At 46.7% G+C, this 21014-nt stretch overlaps 1 protein-coding gene across 3 annotated transcripts in view; it reads left to right on the forward strand.

Moving 5' to 3' along the window:
- Positions 1-6511: 6511 nt before the first annotated feature.
- AATF (apoptosis antagonizing transcription factor) overlaps positions 6512-21014 on the forward strand; it is a 56407-nt gene continuing 41904 nt past the window's right edge. For all 3 annotated transcript variants that reach the window (XM_035343276.1, XM_035343275.1, XM_035343277.1), the window contains exons 1-4: positions 6512-6638; positions 8890-9078; positions 9681-10097; positions 10621-10758. In XM_035343276.1, the coding sequence (XP_035199167.1) occupies positions 6554-6638; positions 8890-9078; positions 9681-10097; positions 10621-10758 (829 nt within the window). In that variant the 5' untranslated portion in view covers positions 6512-6553. The remainder of the gene's footprint in view (positions 6639-8889; positions 9079-9680; positions 10098-10620; positions 10759-21014) is intronic.

Genomic DNA, 21014 nt, shown 5'->3' on the forward strand with positions numbered 1-21014 from the left:
CCTTTTCCCTTTTCCCTTTTCCCTTTTCCCTTTTCCCTTTTCCCTTTGATATGGCTCAGTGTAGGTCACTGGTTTATGAAAGGGACTGAGGAGAGCCTGCTTTTTCTCAAAGCTCCTGCTGCCTTTCCTAGGAATTTTGCCCACCGTAAGGAGCCGTTCCCATGCTTAAAGCCAAGTGGGATCCAATCTGGAGGCCCCAGCACTCTGCAGATTTGAATTCTGTGCTCTTCAGAGCAAGCTCGGTGTTTCTGAAGACCCTAATCCAGCAACAACTGCACAGTCAAAACTCCTTTTGAAATCATTGTCGCGTTGGGTTCTTGTAAGTCCTTGTTTACAAGAGCATTTCCATTGACTTCAGTAGCATTACTCGGGTGAATAGCGGTCTGCAGGAGAAGGCCCTCTGAAAACGTGTGCTGCTTGGCTGGGTTTTACACGCGTGTGCTCATTCTGTAACTGCAGAACCGTGGCCATGACATGTATGTAACTATGCGTATGTGCAATGGATTGTCAAAAGTGTTTTTAGAATTACTCTCTTCTGATCTTTTCTTCCTGGGCTGCTGCTGGTCTCAGTGACCTTCACCTTGTTGTATCCCAGCAGAAAGTGCAGTCGGATGACGTTAAGCCCCGTGCAGCCCCGCTCTGTTCGCCCGCTTTTCGGTGGCCTCGATGGAGTTAGCCGGGGGAGCGGTGCGTGCCCTCCTGGCGCAGACAAGGGAGCTCTGTTTTTAAATGTGCAAGGCTGAAGATTTTGCAAATCCCATGTGTAAGGCCGTTTACTAGGAAAAAAGGTACACAAGAGATATTGTAAGTATTATTCATATCGAGCTCATCTACACAGGGGAGATATTTTAAGGATAAGTGTCTTTACAATGCTGCGAGTTTCCAGCATTTGAACAACTCTGCTTTTGGCCCACGTCGGCTGCGTGCTGCGTTCCACTGTGCTCTCATTGTGTGGCACTCCTCTGCCGTTCCCTTTCTTCTTCAGTCATTTCCATTATCTGTTTACTCAGGCCGTTGCTTGGGGAATGGTAGGGGATTTGTAAAGATCTGTATCCCAAGAGTCAGAATGTACTGAAATTATGATTTGTAGACAAATGATGTATATTATTTTAATATGTGTATGTGTACCCAGATGCTGAGTGACGGGTACATGATACAAATCTATAAATAAATATAATTTTAAAATATCAGTGGTGATTTACATACTTTTGCTATTCTAGGAAGTGGCAAATAACATAGTGTCGTCTCAGGAAAAATTCTTTTGTCGTGGTCGGGAGTTTTTCCCCGAACAAGAATGTTGTGTTTAAGCCTTGCGTGTTCTTGCAGTATTAAATATAAGCAACTGCAGTCTTGCTTCCTGTTCCTGAGCCAGTATACAGACTAGTATTTACGTTCACATACGTTAAGCTTAAACAATTGATCCGTATCCTTGAGCTCAGCAGCCTGCGCTGCTGAGCCAGGGACGGGGAGTTAGCAGGGAGCAGGTTCTGGAAGGTCTTTTATTTGTGTCTGCCATTGTGCTGCGGGGCTCCGCGTTCCTGATGGCAACAAAACGTTCCTGAAGTTCTAACTGCAATTAGTGGCACCACCAAAAATATGTTTTGGGTATGAATCCATCTGCGAGTGCTATTCTTCTTCTGTTGCTTTTTAAACAGTATTTGTGTTGCTTTTAGTTATGGACCGTGAAGTCAGGCTTACAAAGCTGAGCTGCTCGTTGTCTGGAGAGTTTTTCATTCATTAAACCCAGCAGTGTAATGCAGGAATGGAAGAGTAAATGTGGCCTTACAGTTATCCGGCCTTTGCATTAGTAAATATTTATCTTTGAAATTACTGTGACTGGCATCGTAAGGGTACTCTTAGGATGACTGATTTTCTGCGGGGCGTTTACCATTTGCGCGTGGAATCACAGGGCTGGATGCCTGTGGCTGCTCTCATTGTGTTCTCACTTTCTGCTTCTCAGAATACCCCTTGGCCCTCCGCTTGACTCTCCTTGGGGATAAGGGCGCAGTTGGTATCTCTCAAGTCTTCTGTTACGGGCTGCCTTGAAATTCAGGAATATCTTTGTTTTGATCACATTTGGAGCGCTGTTTGGGCAGCGGTTTTGGAAGCGCTAAGAATTAGATTTTTGCTGTTTGGTTTCAGTACAGGCGTGCTTCCTGCAGAACGGGAGCCTTTAAAGAGGCTGATGGTATCTGAGTTGTGAGGAATGACTGGTTAGCTCTGTTCATCTCAGAAGCCCAGGCTTGCAGGACAGGTCTCCTGTGATTTTGTTGGGAGGTCTGCATGTGGCGTGAGGATCGTCATGCAACACAGACTGGAAATGTAAGCTGGAAAACATCCCCACTGACTTCTATAGAAACGCAGTCGAACACATGCCGAGGTGTTTCGGGGCATTGTTGAGAGTGAACCTTATGATAAAAACTACCTTGTGTGATTGAGCTTAGCATGTCGGGAAGAGCTGGTGCGCTCTCTTTTTTGTGCACCGGAGAGTGTGCTCGTGTGGTTTGCTCTGTGAGGTTTTTCTGGAGGAAAAATTGATTTTTGCTCTGTCTAAAAAGGTTTTCTTCCAGTTTTTCAATTGTCTCCGTGTGGCCTTCAAAATTCCTATTTGCTAGAAGCATCTTTTAGTCATATTTTATTCAGATAAACTATATTCATTACGTTTTTGGATGTAAGCACTATTAGGAGTTGAGTAAATCTTGAAAGTAATTGTTTTTTGAATGAGTGACAGGTTAGGAATATCAGAAATACCAAAGTAAATATAAATAACATTAATAAATTAATTAAAATATAGATAAATATTTATAGCGAGAGAAATTTTTATAAACATCTAAATTTCCTGTAATCTAATTTCTTTTACTTGTTAGGTTTTGTATGTGTGCATTCTTGCTTCCCCCCATTTTCTATTAATTTTTTTCTTTTTTTCACTGACAAACTGTGTTGCTGATTTAAAAAGAAAATCTAAAAATGAAATAGTATGGCTAAAATGAAAAAGGTCAGCTTGGAAAATTACATGTGCTTGCCAAAATGTTGGAAAGATAAGCACAGCCCCGGCTTGCAGCTATTTCTGGACAGAATGCAGTCCTCTCTATGTGGGTCAAATTCTGCTGTTGATAATGCAATTCAATTAAATTCAGTAGACGCGACTCTGGTGCATGTAATTCTCGTGGCTCTCTATGGGAATGCTGCCACAGATTGCTGCCTGCAGACTGCAGCCCAACTTGCTCCCTGCACTCTGCTCGCCAAGGTAAGAACCAAACGCCGAGTGCTACTGAACGCAGGTTACGCAGTAAATTAGTCAGTGTTGTTGCCTGAATGGCTCCGCGTGTCCAACACGTTTCCTTATTTCTATATTTAAGAAATGCTCTGAAAAGATGGATTTGTATTAATAACCTGTAATTATACAGACACACAAGTGTGATATGGTCTTTCACTTCCAAAGCTACCATCTAATCTGACAATTTCCTAAAAGATGACAAGCGCCACAAATCCACAGGAGCAAAAGAAGCTGAGTGTGAGAAATTGAAAATACTTTTTTGTAGCACAGACTATTGAGAATTCCCTTGTTTATCTGTTATGTGTTTAGGGTGTTATTTCCACTTTAGCAAATAAGCATGTAAATAAAAAGTAAAATTAAGAGGAAAAATGCCAAAGAAATTATGTCAGTTAATTTGATGGCTTCTGCTTATAGTTTATAAACAGGCAGAGGGTTTTACGGAACGTACTGTCATGCATAAAAAGGCTTTCATGATTGTCTTAAATTAAAATGTATTGATACCATTTTTGTACAAATATTCTCCCACACGGTTATGAATCCAAACCACAGCAGCATGGTTTGAGGGCATGTGAACCAGAAATTAAAAGCGAGTCTGAGAGTCTGATTTAATTACCCTGCTAAGTGAAAGGCAAAAGGGAGAGAATAAACTGTAAGGAAGGAGCCTGTGTTGGTGAAATATTTTAACAATCCATGACTTTAATACAGTGGATTTTGTTTGATGTTGTTTTATACCGAGTGAATCTCCTTATCAGAAATTTTAGACGAACAGCTCCTGCAGCCTTTTGACTGCTGATGAATGGAGCTCTTGGGTAACGTGAGCGAGCGCCAGCATGCGAATAGGCCCGAGGGTCAGAGCCTCCTCCGGTCCTCCCCGCTCCGCAGCAGCGCAGGGGAAGGTGCAGGCGATGCCCGCTGCTGATCACAGCGTGATTTTTTTTCCCCTCTTCACGCTCATTTTGCACCAGGGTGAATGGCTGATGCACGGCAGAAAAGCAGGTCCATAAGATTTGACAGGATCCCTCGTGTTTACAGTCGTATGCAAATTTTGCTGGGTTGGGGATTTATTCTGAACAATTGTCCTGTCAATCTCAATGGGTGAAATCCTGATTTCACCAAAATGAGCAATAAAAATTCAGTTGACCTCAAGAAGCCAAATTTTTGCTTTTTTTTACTTAAAAGGACTCATGCGACTCACTATATATTTATTTGTGAATTATACTAGGCAGGTTCTATTTAACCACCCCTAAAAGCTTCTTCCCTTTATTGATGGGGCTATCTATTATTTGTTAGGTTAGGGTAGAAAACATCCCCTTTTCTCTGTAAAGAGGTTTGAAAATGAAATTATGCGTGGGGCTATTTAAAGATGTTCTTTGGGTGGATACTTCCCAGTAACTGTTCAGGTAAGCACTTGTTTCTGCTACTTAGTTTTCTATAGATTTATTTCTCTGGACTGCTCCCTTTGTTTATAATTGCATCTTTTACTCTGGAAACAAAATATCTGTGAACTTGAAGAGAAAACTAGAAGCAAAGCCAGCAGAGATGCACCATGTACTTCTGTTCTGGAAAGCTGTGTCAGTAACAAATGTGATAGCAGTGCTTAATTTCACGTCGCTGAAGCAATGGCAAACCCACACAATATATAACGCAGAGCCCTATACCTGTCAGTCACACCATGATAAAATAAATACAAATAAAGTTGAAATAAAATGAAATACTTGACCACATAAAATGTGGTTTTATGTGGTCTTAAGGGTTTTGTTTGCAATAAAGATGTGCATTTTCAGTGAACATTAGTTTTTTATATAAATGGAACTGCCCCATCTTCACACTAGAAAATACTAAACAGTTTACACAATTGGAGGATGCTTGAGAGGGGGAAAGGGGTGCGTGCTTTTTTTGTTATTGTTGCTGTTTTGTTTTGATTTCCCCCAGTCTTCCTCCACCTTGGTGCCTCTCAGGGCTCCCAGCCCCAGCCGAAGTTGGCAGGTAGCAGAGCACTGCCGGGGCTGCAGGAGGAAGTGGTAATTAATGATATTCCTCTGCCCTCTGTAGGACAACCGGCTGCACTGAACACTGCTGCTTCGGGGAAATGAAGCTGGGTGCTGGAGTAACGGAGAAACGTGTGCCACTGCCGCCTGGCTCAAGCGTTTCTGCATTCTAATTAGAATGCATTGTCTGGATTAATTTTTGTAGCATTCAAAAGCAGATAAGCAGCGGGGAAGAGTCTTGTGTTGACAAGAAGGGGATGAGCAAGCAAAGCAGCCTACTCAGCTCAGCTCTGAGCCCGGCTGAAGTTTGCAGCTTGCTGCTGTCGCTCTCACAGGCAGAGCACAAGTGCCAGTTGTGCAGTGCCCAAATACTGGAGTCCAACCTGACCCGCCTGAAGTTGTTTGCTCATTTCGGGATGTGAAAGTTAGTCCCACATCCACAACTTGAGATGTTGATTTGGGTCTGTGCCAACCTCACAAATAACCATTCACAACTCCCAGCTCTCATCTCGTGTTTTGAGGCCGCCTCACCCCACAAAGCCGCCAGGAGAAACTGGAATCAGGCAAAAAAAGTGGGCCTGGGGCTGGCGTAGATCTGGAGCAGGGATCCACCCCATGCAGCTAGGCCGAAAGGCAGCGCCTGCCTTTTAGGTCGCACGTTTGTGACAGGAACACTGGCTTAAACAGCGTATTTATCATCCGGGACAAGAACTGAATTAATTCACTCTATGCAGTTAGCAGTACTGAAACGAGAAGCGCAATGTTGATTAAAAGTAAAATAAATAAAAGGGAATGTTTTGCGTTGTGTAACACGGCTATGCTTTTAAGCAGCTAATCGCCATTATTGTGCCTTTTGGCTCCAGAGCACTTGGCAAATACTAATGCTCACGCCTCAGACTGATACAACGACCATCATCATTCCCATTTTAGCGACGGGCAGAACGAGAGAAGCGCTTGCCGTGCGGCGCAGCACACCCACACCCCCCCAGCGCCCCTGGGCTTGCTTGGGGGAGCTCGGCCGTTAGGTGCGTTCGTTGTTTGCGCTGACAATTGCTGCCCAAACCACCCCACGCCTCCTAACGCAGACATTTATCAGCTGAGCGGCGGGATGGGATGCCCGGGGCCCGGCAAAGGAATGAGCCTCGGGCTCCGTGTGGGGAGGCTGGGGTGGGGGTCCCGGCCCGCCCCCGCCGCCTCACGGTGCCCGGCCCCGGCCCCGCCTCAGCTCCGCTCCGCCCCGCCGCCCGCCTCCCTCCCTCCCTCCCTGCCTCCCTCCCTCCTCGAGAAGATGGCGGCGCCCTTGGCGCAGCAGCTGGAGGAGCTGCTCAACCCCCGGCCCAGCCTCCGCGACCCCGAGGACGACGCGGAGGAAGGTGTGGGGGGGGTGTGCGGGAGGACGGTTCGGTACCTGCGGGGATGCGGAGGGATGGAACGGGCTGGCACGGGCTGGCCCGGGACGGGACGGGGCCGCACGTGGCGCCTCAGCCGGCCGGGGGGGGGGTGGCTCGGGGCTCGGCCTCGGAGCTGCCCCGCGGTCCCCGCTGCGCCCCTCGGTCTCCTCCGGCCGCGGCGGGGGAGGTCGGCGCTCCCCCTGCCTGCGCCCCCCGCCGCGGGGCGTCCCGCAGCACGCGGGGCTCGGGCGGCGCCACCCGGCGGCACCGGGGGGCACCTCAGGGACCGGGGCACCTCGGGGATCGGGCCCAGGTCACCTCAGGGATCAGGTTTTCCTCAGGGATCACACCCGGGGACATCTCAGGGAGCGGGGTTACCTCAGGAATCAAGTTTACCTCAGGGATCGGGCCCGGGATCACCTCAATACCTGGGATTACCTCAGGGATTGGGATTACCTCAGAGATCAAACCCGGGGCCACCTCAGGGGTCAGGGTTACCTCAGGAATCAAGTTTACCTCAGGGATCAGACCCAGGTTATCTCAGGGATCAGGTTTACCTCAGGGATCAAGCCTGGGGCCACCTCAGGGGTCAGGGTTACCTCAGGGATCAAATTTACCTCAGGGATTGGACCTGGGGTCACCCCAAGGGATTGGGTTACCTCAGGGATCGGGGTACCTCAGGAATCAAGTTTACCTCAAGGATCAGGCCTGGGATCACCTCAGGGATTGGGGTACCTCAGGAATCAAGTTTACCTCAGGGATCGGGCCTGGGGTCACCCCAGCACCCAAGTTACCTCAGGGCAGCCATAGCGTGGCCTTCTGCCACAGGCTTTGACAGGCCAGGGAGCGGATCCGGCTGGAAACCTCCAGGATAAGAGACAAAAAAGAGCTGCGCTGGGGCTGATCTTTTTCCTGGTAATCCACCATAAACGTTCACGGCTGGAGACAGGCACGGGCAGCGTGACACGGCCTGGGGCTTTCCTGGTGCTGTGGGTGCGAGGCGCTGCTGTGAGCGATGGAAATAGCAAGATTCTCCGCTGGAAGCAGCGAGTTCGCCATCGCAGACTGACAGACGTTGGCTTTAGGAGGTACAAGGCACCAGTCCTCGTAAGCATTGTGCCAGCTAGCCTCATTCTTCTGCACAGGTGTAGAGGAGAGCAATAAATAGTATCTTATAAGATAAGCAACATCACAGTTACTGTTGAGGAAATGGATGTAGCCAGCAGAGACGCCTTTCTGTTTTTAATAATTATGACTTATTTTCAGACTTTAGCATAGCCCGAAACCTCCGGAGCAGTCTGCAGAGTGCTACAGGACAGTCCGCACCTGCCCCTCTTGCCCAGATGTTCCTTGGTGCTGAGCATCTTGCCAGCCTCCGGCAGCTGGAGTGACTGTTGAGGCCAGAGCTTGTTGCCTTGATTATGAGCAGATTTTTTGCCCCCCTCCCCTGCCCCAAGTGAACACTATATGGGAGGCATTAACATTTGCAAACAGGCGTTAATAGAGCACTTAGCGATGTTCAGCCACTTGGATCACTCAATTGGTTGAACATAGCTAACCCTGTAATTTTGCATACAGGGTGTCTTGCACATGAATGAAAATAAGAAAGGAATATGGTGTGATGAGTTCTTTTTGCTGGAATACTCCATTCCTGTGTCCGAGGGAAGATGGGTATGAAAGAGAGGAATAATCACAGCGAGATGATTTTCTCTGCTTAGCCATTCTAAAGTGTTTACATATTTATGTGACTCAGATATATAACAAGAGGCCAAAGTGCATCAGAATTGCAGTTTTCCTCTTTGAATCTATAAACGTGGGGTGAACGAAAGCATTCCAGCTTCACTGAGATCTTCACTTGGAGGGCCACACTTTTCACGAGACCCCCATTAAGGTCAGGTGTCCGTGGAAGGGCTTGGGTAGGCTTCGCTTCAGTGAAGAAAGGCAGGGAAGGAGGTATGAGTATAGGCAATGTTTTTAATTAAAAAAAAATACAACAGGATTTTTTTGGCATTTGTTAAATACTCATCCCTGTACTGCAGGTGAGCCACCTGGTACCAAACCTGTATATAGAGAAGTCCAGAGTAAAGAGAGAGAGACAGGAATTGGCCAGTTCATGAAACATCTCCTTTCCTCCTGCACGCGTTAGCCTGGCAGGAAGGTGGAGAACACTATGGCCACAGAGAAGTTGCAGGATGTTTCCTGAAAAATGGCCTTTTATTTTTTTTTCCTACAGCTACAGTTGCTAAAGTGATTGACAAATTTGAGGATGAAACTGCAGATGACATTTTACCTGTTGGTAATATACGGAAAAAAGCTTCAGCCTCTCTCTTAGAAGCTGATAAAAGGTACAGTGGAAAAGCTACGTCTCGCAAAGCCTTGCAAGAGGAGCTCTGGGGAGATGCTTTGTCTGAAGAAGAACCTGGTAAGAAATCTCATTGCTTTCCCCTTTTCAGAGGACTACTCAGAATACGATGCTAGCATGTTACACTGAGTTAGTGCTGTCTGAAATGATGAGCTTCAGATCCCCGTTACAGGGCAATAAGCAGGTACGGTTGAGTTGGGGACCTTCTTGAAGTGCCTTCCTGCAATTCAGGCCATATTTCTTGGCCTGAGCGAAGGGGAGATCCCAGAAAAATGTCCATTTCCTCAGACTGAGGGAGGACCGCGAGCAAGTGTAAGATGAGGCTCAGCTGGAGCACTGTCTGAACGCTGTGTGGAGGAAAAGAAAGCATATACAGATTCTCTAAAGACGCACATAGCAAATCCTGACTGCCTTGTTGGCTTATTATGTGAGCCTTTCTTGGGAAAGGCCGTTAAGTAAGCCATGGGTGTACTAATCATTGCTACAGAAAATGAAAGCTAAGACCTTTTTGTGAACGTGGCCATGTGTTTCCGTTAAGTAGTCAAAAAGTAGAATGGAGTTTGGAGCTCAGAGAGCTCAACCAGTAGCCACTGATGGTGCATACTGCAAAGCCACAGATTTTGCTGTTAGGTAAATAACTTTTTTTCTCTTTTAATTAACAGCTGAAGAAACATTAGATGAATGGTACAGTGGCAGTGAAGACGCAGAAGACAATGGCAGCTTGGGCAGTAAAACAAAGGAGAAGCTCAGCAGTGCTGGCAGTGACCAGGAGGATGACTTGGAAGATGATGAAGAGAGTGATCCATCTGCCAAGGTCAAGACACCCAGGTTCAGTTTCCAGAATATCACAGACTTCGAGAAATTTACAGAGGGGATGGATGATGTAGGAAGCAGTGAAGAGGAAGATGAGGACAATGCCAGCATGGAAGAAGGAAGCGATGAGGAGGAACATGAGGGTGAAAACCACAGCGATATAAAAGACACCGAGGACAACGAGGATGATGGGGGCGTGATGACGTTCTCAAAAGGACGAGAGACTGAAGAAGTAGAAAAAGGAAAAGCGGTGAAGAATCAGCTAGGTTTGTGCATGTCTGCTGTGTGCTGTGGCACGGCTTCCACCTTGCTGACCCTGTAGAAGCTGTCCGTGTTAGGAGCCACTTCAGCACGTTAACATGCTGTTGGCGTACTGCATGTGCATGCTACAGCAGCCCTGGTCATTTGCGAATGTTCCGCTAAATGTGCTATGCAAACTGGTGTCACTGCTCATACAAAATCTGATGTTGTGAAGTGTATTTATCTGCTGGCTTAATTGAGACAGAACTAAATACACGCGTAGTACGGGGACGGGGACTTCCTACGCTGTTAGTGCCGTGCTGGGGTGCAGATACCGCTTCTCTTTCTCTGTGGGGTGTAATGCTGGATGCAGTTTCTTCTGCGAGATTCTGTCAAACCACCAACCTCCATTTGCAGGCTGTCCTTTTAACTGGGAAAGCAAAGAGTTGATTTTTTTTGTGGTTCACAGAGTAGCAGGATTGTAAAATTGTGAGGGAGCAAGTGCTTTGGCTCACTAAATAATTGTTTTGTTTTCTCTCTCTTATGAAGCTCTGTGGGATCAACTACTGGAAGGGAGAATCAAGATGCAGAAGGCGCTCGTAACAGTCAACCGTCTTCCGCAGCCAGATACTTTCCCAATCTTCAGGAAGGAAGGTGGACAGGAATTTGACAATGCTGTTGAGAACTGTAAGAATTCTTCCAACTTTTTACTTTGGGTAGACTGCTGTAGCCAACATGTTTTCCTGTGTGGGAAAGCATTAATGGGAAAATGAGGGCTTTGAGTTGCATGTGTCTGTACTATTAGCTGTTGGTTTGTGTTGCCTTAATCATTAATTGGGTACTATGCAAACATAAAACACGAAGTATTTCCTACCCCTGGCAAAGAAAATGTCTCCTATCAGCCGTGTAGATATGTAAGTCTCGTTGATCTCTGTTGGTGTCCTGTCTTGTCGCTTCCGCAACGTTGGTAAGCCTCAGCTCGGGTCCTGCTGCTAGTTCTGCTTCACATGGAGACTGAAGTTTGCTTATCGAATTTAAGTTCTGTATTGGGTCTGAGAAATAATTGTCTTGGTTATTGCTGTTGGGTGCAGAGCTGGGAGTCTTCTTTCTCCTGAGGTGCCATGTGCGTACCAGTTTTGTGCTGGGTCAGGGATTGCAAAGATTTGCCCTAACCAGGAGTAATGCAGCATAAAGGAGGGGGCCTGAGCTGTCGAATCAGCAGCAGATACATCTTCGGTTTGGAGCTGCTTCGTCTGTTTATTTTTTAGGGTCACTGTTAATGATACTGATCTGACTTGTCGTTGCTTCTCCAATATGGCAAAAAAAATCTGCACACTCCAGCTGATTAACACCAAGTGCTCAGCGTCATTGTGTTATGGATCTCTTTAATTTATTAGTGCTCCAGTTTGTATGTGCTGCAGTGCACATTTGATAAATTTTGACCTGGGATGGCACCAGTTATCATAAAAGTGGATTAGGAACTTCTGCCATGATCAAACCTGACCCCGCATCTTGCCCCTACACCAAGTTTTGACTATCATCGTACAGCTTATACCTGATCTGAACATGGTGGCTAATCAGCTTATCTGGAGCTAGAGCAGGTGAGACACTTTAAAATAGAAAGTTAGCTCTGCTGCTTTAAATGAAGTGATTAAAGAAAAAAAGGCGAACTCCCAGCAATACTGAGCTGACCTTTCAGTGAGATGCATGTTATTAATGTATTTAATGAGATGCATTACAAACTGCACCGAGCACCGTGTTTCATTACAGGTCTAAAATGCAATATCATTAAAGACCTTTAACAGAAACAATGGTTGACATTTTGATATTTCCCATAAGCAAAATGTGCCCACGAACATGGTGTATAATATTGTACACAGTGCAGCAGAGAGGTCAGTCTTCCAGTAGCTCAGGACGGTAAAGGAAAACCCACTGTTAGTGACTGCCCTGTGATTCCCGGCCCACCTGTCTGCATAATCTGGACAGGAAGTAGCAGTAGTTGATGTGCTGGTAACGCGCGTTCAGGTTCTGTGTTTAAGGTGAGAAGACAGCAAAAAATAGAGCTGGAGTGATCTGGGCAAAGTTTGCAGAGAAAACACTTGGACTGACGGACGGGAAGTAACGAATTTAGGAACATTCTGGTGCTACTGAACTTCTGTACGGGACCACATTTACGTTCCACTTCAGTTTATTTATTTATTTATTTTTAATGCAACCTGCACATAACCGTGCAGTAAAGTCGCTCACAGTAGTCGCTTCTATTGAATAGCACTGTTGTGAGGGTGACCTGTTCAGTAAGTGAAACCACGTTCTTTTTGAACATCTGCATTGTCATTTATTTAACACCTTTCTTGAACTGATGGACCTCGATTTCTGAGGGCAATCTCACTTTTCGTAAATCAGCTTCCAATAAAAGTTCTGGTGTTTAGCTGATTGGTGGGTTTCATAAAAGAAACTTTTTCTACTCAATTCTGAACGGAGCTGTAGTGGGTTAGGTTTACATTTCTGGACTCCTGAGTTCTCCGCCCACGTGTGTTAGCAGCTTGTGGGTAGGAGCCCTTTCTCCAGACAGGAAAAAATGGAAACTGTGCACAAGAAGGTTTGAAGGTCAGTCATTTGGGCGTGAGCTGAAGGCAAGAATTTGTAAACACTGAATGTTGAGGTGGTCGCAGGGCACATCACGTGCTTCAGGATTTAGGTTAATTGTGACGTTGACACTGTCTTGGACTGGATGATCCTGTTCTTTCAGGGAAGCCTCAGCGCTTTTTTCAAATCCACAAAATAAAGTTGGCGTGCTTTCCTGCTCTCCATTGAACAGGAGGAAATATTTTGGTGTGTAAAGTCACAGAAAGTACTTGGTGCCAAAAATCCAGAATCTTGGTTTAAATTGTAGTCTGCTGAAGGCCAGAGGGCACAGGGAGCTCTCAGCACCCTGCTCTCTCTGAAGGCCTGTACAAGGCCCTTGTGTCTCTTTAAAAGCTGCCCCAGCATGCTTTCAGTAGTTTATCCCATTTTATTTCATTCCTCGTGGAATTTCCACTCCATGCTTACAGGAAGGATGAGGGTTTTGAAATGGAAAAGAGACTTCCAGGTATTTCCCTCTTTGGTATCTCCCACTTGTGACAAGTCTCCGCGCAGCTGGTGGCAGCGGTGAGATTCCCTCAAGGGCTGGGCAGGATGGTGTAAAGCAGCAGACAGCAATGATCTGTGCAGGTTTACAGCCAAATCTGAGCAAAAGTGGTAAGGTCGTGCATGTTTGCCAAATTCTGAAATTGGAGGTTACAAAAACTCAAGTGTTTAATTTATTTTTGTGATCTTTTATAGAAGAAAAAATAAAAATGATACAATGTGCCTTGGACAGTCTTGGATTCCTGAGATCTCAGGTTCTGGTGGATGATTTACTGCAAAATTGCTTATAAATTGAAGTAGAAAATGTTTTGCAGACCTGGCAGCTTTCAGGCTTCACACCCATTTGTCACCCAGCATTTCCCTTTGTGTATAGAACAAGAATTAATTAGGCTGCACTGCAGGAAAAGTTTATGGCCATAATTTATATAGGAAGAATTTCTGTTTAAAGAGACAGCATTGCTTTGTTTGCACTGTCTTACTTTTTCTTTCGTTCTTTTTTTTTAATCTTTAATTATATTCCAGATTATTTTTTTTCTGGTGTCCTTTTTACATACAAATTGGAGATCAAACTGTGATCTTGGAGCTCATGTTTATTCCTGCTTTGCATCCATGGAGAAAGTCTGAGTGGTCTTTTCATACTGAAACCGCAGCGGCTGCGCTCTGAATGCAGCGCAAATTTTTAATGCACTGCACACGTGAACTCCCACAGCTCCCGTTCCTGAGGTGCTGCTGCCTGGAGTGGTCTGTTTCTCCAAGATATATTTGTATTCTCTTGCACCGTATCTCCTAGTCTAGTCCAGGGCTTGAGATGTTGCCTCTGTTTGGGGTCTTGCACGTTCAATTAATGTTTTTCATAATCAATGCAAGTCAGAATTTGCAATCTGCTCCTGATTTGCACATTAAAGAGACCCATTAATTAAAAATTCCAATCCCTGGCATGTTCCCGCAGGATCCTTGCATTATTTACATAGGAAAAGAGTGCAAGGTGCAAGTTTCTGTGCTGTGTCTCTGCACAGATTGCATGCCTGCCATTCATATTTCTGTGTCTGTTTTCAGAGGGGAAGCAGGTTAGAAGCAGATCTCATGAAAATGCCACAGAAAATCACCCCCAGGGTAAGAGAGTCAAAGCAGGGGTGGAGGCAACGGCGGTGAAGCCTTGTCCGGTGTCAGGAATTAAACAGCTCTAGGTCTGGGGCTTGGTATGTTAAATCTTGATTCAGTAACAAAATAAAAATCGCAGCTAATTGAGGGGAGGGGGGACAGCCAGAGCTTTGCATGTTCTCTCTCCATCCACAAAGGCTGGAAGCTGTTGTATGTGCCCTGGCTAGCTGGGGTTCCTGGCAGGGCCGTGTAGCTCTGTTCTAGCTACTTTAATTACTGCCTCTTTACAGTTGTGGTTAAAAACACTTGGCTGGGGGTGTTTCAGGGAGCAGTACTCCGACAGTGATACTCTATACTTCACACAAATACAAAAGAAATGGGAATCGTGTTGTTTTCAGTTTTAGTTGGAGGGGTGAGTAAATAAAAGCATAGAAACCCACGTGAGTCTTGCAGAAGGCAAGATGCTGATGGACATGGCCAGACTTTAAAGTGATAAGTAGCTGTATATTTTTTCATCCGTATGTCCTTTCACTTCCCAGGAGTTAAAGAGGTCCCTGAAGTGTAAACTACCAGTTGAATTATTCTTTTTTGTCTCTGACTTGTCTCTCCGTGGTCTAAGAGGAAATCCTGGAGTCCCAGGTTTGTTCAGTGTAAGCTCAGGATGAATCATTTTGGAAAAAAATACCAGGTGTGGTGAAAGGTGGATGGGCAGAGTCTGTAAGGATTTGCTCATGAGAGGAACAAAGGCGGTGACAACGAATATTAACTGTTATTTACTCTTTGCAGAGCTGTGGAGAAGTTATGCAAAGGTTTGTGATCAATAAGAAAATAAACCTGAATAAAGTGAATCAGATAAAAAAATCAAATGAAATGCTCCGCGTGCTTGCCAGGCCATTATCCCCAACCTGCTTGGGTTATTAATGTGTTCACGGAGCTGCAGCCCTGCCTGGCAGCGGCCTCAACTTTTCAGCGCAGCGCCTTGTCTGCTGCACAGAGTTACAAAACTGTGTACAGCTCTTAAAATTCTGCTGAAAATTGTGTTCCTCTTCCCAGCTCACAGTGACGTTGGGCTTTAAGGTGCACTCTCTGTAGTCAGCTGTGTACCTTCTGCTCCTGATGGCTGTGATGTTTCTCTGGGTTGTTCAGCCAGGGACGTTCTCTGTGACCAGGAGCTCGTGGCACAGCGAGCGATTGCAGTATTCCTTGTGTTTAAAGGTGGTGCAAGAGCCAGAAGAAAACCTCGTGTCCCCTACCTTACAGCATTCGCAAAGTACCCTTCAGAGTCTCTCCAGCAGGGTTGTGTGGCTCGGTCACACACAGAGGTGAGCTTCCACAGCAGACGGAGCGCTGATGGGTGCCGCGGTTAGGGCAGCTGATGGCTCGCAGTGCTGCAGAGCACGAGGAGGCCTCCTTCACTCCACAGCTGCCTGCGCCCTGCAGGGGGGCAGTGGCACGGTGTGTTTTGTCATGGGGAAGTGAAACCTCTGGATGGAGACCGCTCCTTTTTGTACCGTGCAAGTGGTCCTTGCAGCCGGCGCAGCTGTGGGTGATGCTTTTCTTCGTGACCGCTGTAGGGATGCAGTTAAACTTGACGTGGGAAATGGAAGCTGCTGCCTGAGCAGTGGTTCCGAGCCCTGCCCATCTTTGTCCGTACTGATTTCGGACTGCGCAGTATTGAAGCACATGTCCCTTCTAAGTCACTCAATATGAGCTTCAAATGGCGTGCTATGAAAAAAAAAACGTTCAAAAGAAAGACTTGGAAAGCTGAGAGAAGGGAGAGGAGTGAACACCACGTGAAGTCTGCAGGAGGCAGCTGGCTCTCCATCCCCGTACTGCAGCCAGTTTGTGCAGCTGGAGCCAGTTGTTGGAGAACCTACCCCACACACTGATTCATTGTTCCCCACGGCAGTATACGTATCGGGTGCTGCAAGCCAGCGGCTGCTAGTTAATCCCATTTTATTGAGAAGTGGAGCTAAGAGGTGCACTTACAAAATCTTGCAGGACTCGCCTGTAAGGGGCTGGGTGTTCGGCACCTTCTGGGAAGGAGAAGCTGACTTCTTGTTCCAAGCAGCGCGGCCCAGTCCAAACGCTTCAACTTCTGTAATGTTTCCCTAGGACTGCTTCACACTCAGTGTCTTTATATTCTTCTGCGTTAGCGCTGTAATGTTTTGCTGAAAAGGGACTCAAAACGGAGAGATTCTTCTTGTTACCTGTTTAGTTTATCTGGTGGTACTTTATATGTCCTCAGTGTCTTTAATGGAGGATTTTTGCTCTGTTCTATTACTCTGATTCTTATATTTTAAAATACATTTTAAAATATACTTACACACATAGATGTATTCTCTACAGCATCCGTGTGAGTCATGTCCAAGATGCTGACTAAGCGTTGACTAACTTAGAATAAGATCAAGTCTGCTTCAGATTCCGGAGAACCTGGTCCACGTCCTGCGGGAGAGGCCATGTTTGATGGAACGTCCTCCTGTCCAGCTGTGCTGCATGCTCTTGGGGGCTCCCCCTCTGCCACCAGATGTCATTTTCACGTCTAGTTAGAGACAGGGCATGGTGTGAAATGTGCTTTATCGATGTAGGCTTGGGATTTTTCGGAGAAGCCCGGAGGAATCAGCTGCCAATGATTTTGTCATAATTTTGTTATCGTCTCAATTCATGGATCACGTCTAACAGTGAGGTGCAGCCATGTGGACGTGTGGAGAGGATAATGCCGTGACCAGGGCAGGGCAGGTGTCACTGGGGTGTGGGGAGGAGCTGAGGCACGCGCAGACTACGCAGTTTCCAGAGGCCCAGAGCAGTTACAGGGTTAATTGGTGCTAGGCGAGATCATGGGCTTAAATATACTATTGCTTTGAAGATTTTACCGGGAGCCTGCACAAATGTGTGAGAGCAGAACTGGGTTTCAAGCCTGAGTGTAAATTATCGTGATCAGATCTAGCCCACTTAAAACTGGTAGTTCATTTTAATTGAATTGTATTAGGCTAGACACTTTATGAATACAAAAGCATCGTGCTTGTCAATTCATGCAGGGTTGAATTTGATTTAAATGGATGTGGATGCAGGTGTCCCCAAATTTCACCTTTCCTCTCTGATCTAATGAAGAATCTATTCAGCTCTTTGTGGGACTGAGCCAAAGCCTGTTGACGTTAATGAAGACTTTACTCTCAACTGAAATAAATGAATGGATCGGGCTGTTGGTTTTTTTTTTACTTTCTGTTGTGATGATCCCATGCTTTGGAGAGCTTTTGCATTCTGCATGTGTGGCAAGAGGGGAGAGATACGAAGTGCCAAACTTCAGACCAAGGCACAAGTCGCAGTTGTAGAGCTCAGTCAGGCAGCGGGGGGCGAGGTGCTGTGCGTGGCTGTCCCAGTGCAGAATTTGGGCTGTGCAAGACCCCAGGAAGGTATTTGATGGCCCGTCGTTCTGTCTGTGAATCGTTCGGCAATTCTGTGTGGGAGGTAGCAGAGAAGCACAGGCTATTTATTGAACACGGAGTTCGGGGCTCTCTTCAGAGGAAGAAATGCTTGCCCTTCTCCACGATTGCCAAGGCTGTTAGCCTGTGGTATTTCATCTTTTTGAGCAGAATTTGTGTGCGTCCCTTGTATAGATGGGCTAAGATTGAAATGCTCCCGTTTTATAGGTTATCTCCATAGCCATGCGTGTTGGACACTGGGTGCTGGAGGTTTATGTTACAGCTGCCTTAAATTCCCGTACAAGAACTGGTAGGAAAGGACGTAGGTGCTGGCCCGATACACCCGAACTCCAGAACACAATTACACCACACTACAAGAACATCAAATGGGTTTGCCTACACTTGAGTTTCTCAAGATAATTAACAGCTAATTAAATTGAGTTCAGCTAAATACTTGTGCATGTTGGTCTGTGTACTGCACAAACAAGATGCAGGGAAACAAAGGCTAGCGAAGCATCCAGACGAGCATGTGCAAATGTCAGCTAACTCGAATTAATTGGCAATTGGTTACCTTGCGATGGAAGCTCACTGCTTGTCATGATAAATGTAATTAATGGCCCGGTGTTATGTGGGGAGGTCAGTCTGGATGGGCTAATGTTCCCTGCTGGCCTTAATATCCAGACAACTGAAATTTCAAGTTTCCTTTTCCGTTCTCATTCTTGTATATGCACTTGGGGACTCCTGCCTGGCAGGGACTGGAATGCGTGGTGTCAGCCTCTTTGCATTTACAGTAATGTAAAACATCAGTTTTTATAAATCTCATTTTTGCACGCCCCGTCCCTCCCTCCTTTGGGCTGATAGCAAAAGATGACGGTTGAGGTGAGTCAGTAGAGCATGAGCTTCGTGGAGGGGTTTCTCTGTCTCTGCTTTCCCAGCTCTCCCCCTCCCCCAGCCCCTGCTAATAAAATCCTTGAATACCAGGCCTTTTCTTCCATTGTAGCATCCAGTTATTTTCTTTACTTTTAGCAAACTCATCTGTGTCTGATCCTGTTGTTCTTACTGTCAGATGCAGTCATAGTGGAGTGAAAGGCAGCAACTGAGTACGTTCTGCGGCTCTGGGAGCCTGTGAAAGCAGTGTGCAGGATTGGCTCCTTTGTGCTGAAGGAATAAAATTTTCCCCTCTGCAGAAACTTTTGCATCATTTGCATTCCAATGGAAGCAGCAAATTGGGCCTTTGGTGTGGAGCAGACCCTTTTATCGCCATCCGCAGCAAAGCCGGCCTTTTTCCTGCCGCCATTCGGTAAGAAGCCGGGAGCTCGGTGTTTTGGGAAGGGTGAAGAGGTACTCCCATTCTATCCCAAAACAACCTGGACAGATTTACAAGTGCTTTGTGCTCGGCTTCAGCTGAAGTCGATGAGAAACGTACACGTATCAACGGCGCCTTTGACAAAAATCTGATAGCGCTCTGCTGCCACAGGAGCTCGCCTGCAATTCTGTCTGGGCTGGCCCCGTAGCTCCCGTCCCTTAGGCTTATCGGGAGCTTTGTACTTCTGTACATCGTGCTTCTGGGGCACCGAGACACACGAGGCTGCAAATCTGAGGACTGCCTGCTGGCAGTGAACGTCCTGCTGGTCCGTGGTGGCCGTCGGTTCTGCGGTGGGAATACCAGCACGGCTGTTGTCCAGAGCCCCGTGCCTGGGGGCGCGGCGCCTGCAGGAATCCCCCCGCCTCTCCCAGACTACCAACACGGCCGTGCTGGTGGGAATACAGAGCCAGCTCCAAAAGTACCACTGACAGACCTCAGAATTATGATACAGTGGAGCTCTGGTGTAATTCTTTGTTGAAGAAGTTAGAGGCCTAAAATGTTAAGGCTTATTGTTATTCTGAGTTGATAATCTCTGCCTTGCTTTAATAATTTTTCCTCATGCCTGGATAGCCTGCGAGTTGCACAATAATCACTCACACAGCTTTGTAATCAATGCCCAAAGTAATAGGATTCCGCTGGCCAACGGCAATTAATAAATTTGTGTCTTTTTTAAAACACTAGCAAGTCGGGCCTGAAATACGACTGACTGGCTTTCCTCATTTGCATATTTATTGCAGTGGAAAAATTCTTGCCGAATGATTGATGTTGAGCCTGCCTCTTGAATTCCAAACAGCACATTATTATGAAATGAAAAATGCCGGCCATACAGTTGATTAAAGTTGAAGACAGTGGAATCGGTGTTTTTTAAGATTGTGGGAGAATTAAAGGCATATTTTAATAGATGTTGACAAGAAGTGAACTAACAAAAGCAAAGCAAAGGATTTGCTTGAAAAGATTTAATCAAACGTGTTTCTTGGGGGATTAATTGCTGGGGATGACTAGTGCAAGTGGCTGGCTTGTGGATTTGAATGAGAAGTATTGTTCTCAGGCCAGCGTATCGAGTGCCGTTCTGACCTGTAGTTTAACTCCTGTCCCCGGTCGTCTGAAAGCAGGGAGCATTTCCCCTCTTCATCTGAGTGTCGGGATAAACGCGCGTACCCGATAACGATGCTTTTCATTATGTGTGGCTATTAAAATAAAGCAGGTTGGCTTCGCCTCCGTATTTACGTCTGCATAACGTGGTGGCGTGCCGGCACTGTGCGTGCTGGGCGTTGGGGACGCGGTGACCTCCGGCAGGGGATCTCCACGGCACGGAGCAGCTCGGCTTGGCTCTGCCAGCCGTGGTCCAGCCTTTCGTGTGAGTCCTTCATACAGTCTGCGGAGGTGCGTGGAAAATGAAAAGCTCGTGTGCCGACAATATTCCTGTGGTGCCAGGTCCTCAGATTTAATTGAGGGGAAAAAGTCGTGAATTTCCAGTGGGGCTTTGTGCTGGTCTGGGGGGGGCCCAGCATCCCGTGTGGTGTGCAAAACAGGAGGCAGAGGGAGCAGTGCCCAGTTTTTCCAGGGCCTGGCTCTCCGGTGCAGCTGCGGTGCCATTACCAAAGGCAGTGGTTCCCACCCTTCCCTTTGGGTTGGGGAGGGTAAACCTCAAGAAAAGCAACGTTTCTGTGGCTCAGTGCTCTCTTTCACCCAAGAGCTTCCAAATGCTGTTTGTTCCCAGCTGCCTTTCCCAGCACTTCTCCTCCTGCACTCAGTGGAATGAAACGCTGGGAGTTTTGCCCCGATTTTCAGGATTCCATCCCTGAGTGCCGCACTCTGCACCCCCGAACCGTCCAAGCGTGGATGCACGCAGCCGGGCAGCACTTTGGGGAATCCCACTGGTTGGCTCTCTGTGAATACCTTTGAAAATGTGCCCTCGAGGCACC

This window comes from Oxyura jamaicensis, chromosome 19, assembly GCF_011077185.1.
Source record: "Oxyura jamaicensis isolate SHBP4307 breed ruddy duck chromosome 19, BPBGC_Ojam_1.0, whole genome shotgun sequence".
Lineage (NCBI taxonomy): Eukaryota > Metazoa > Chordata > Aves > Anseriformes > Anatidae > Oxyura > Oxyura jamaicensis.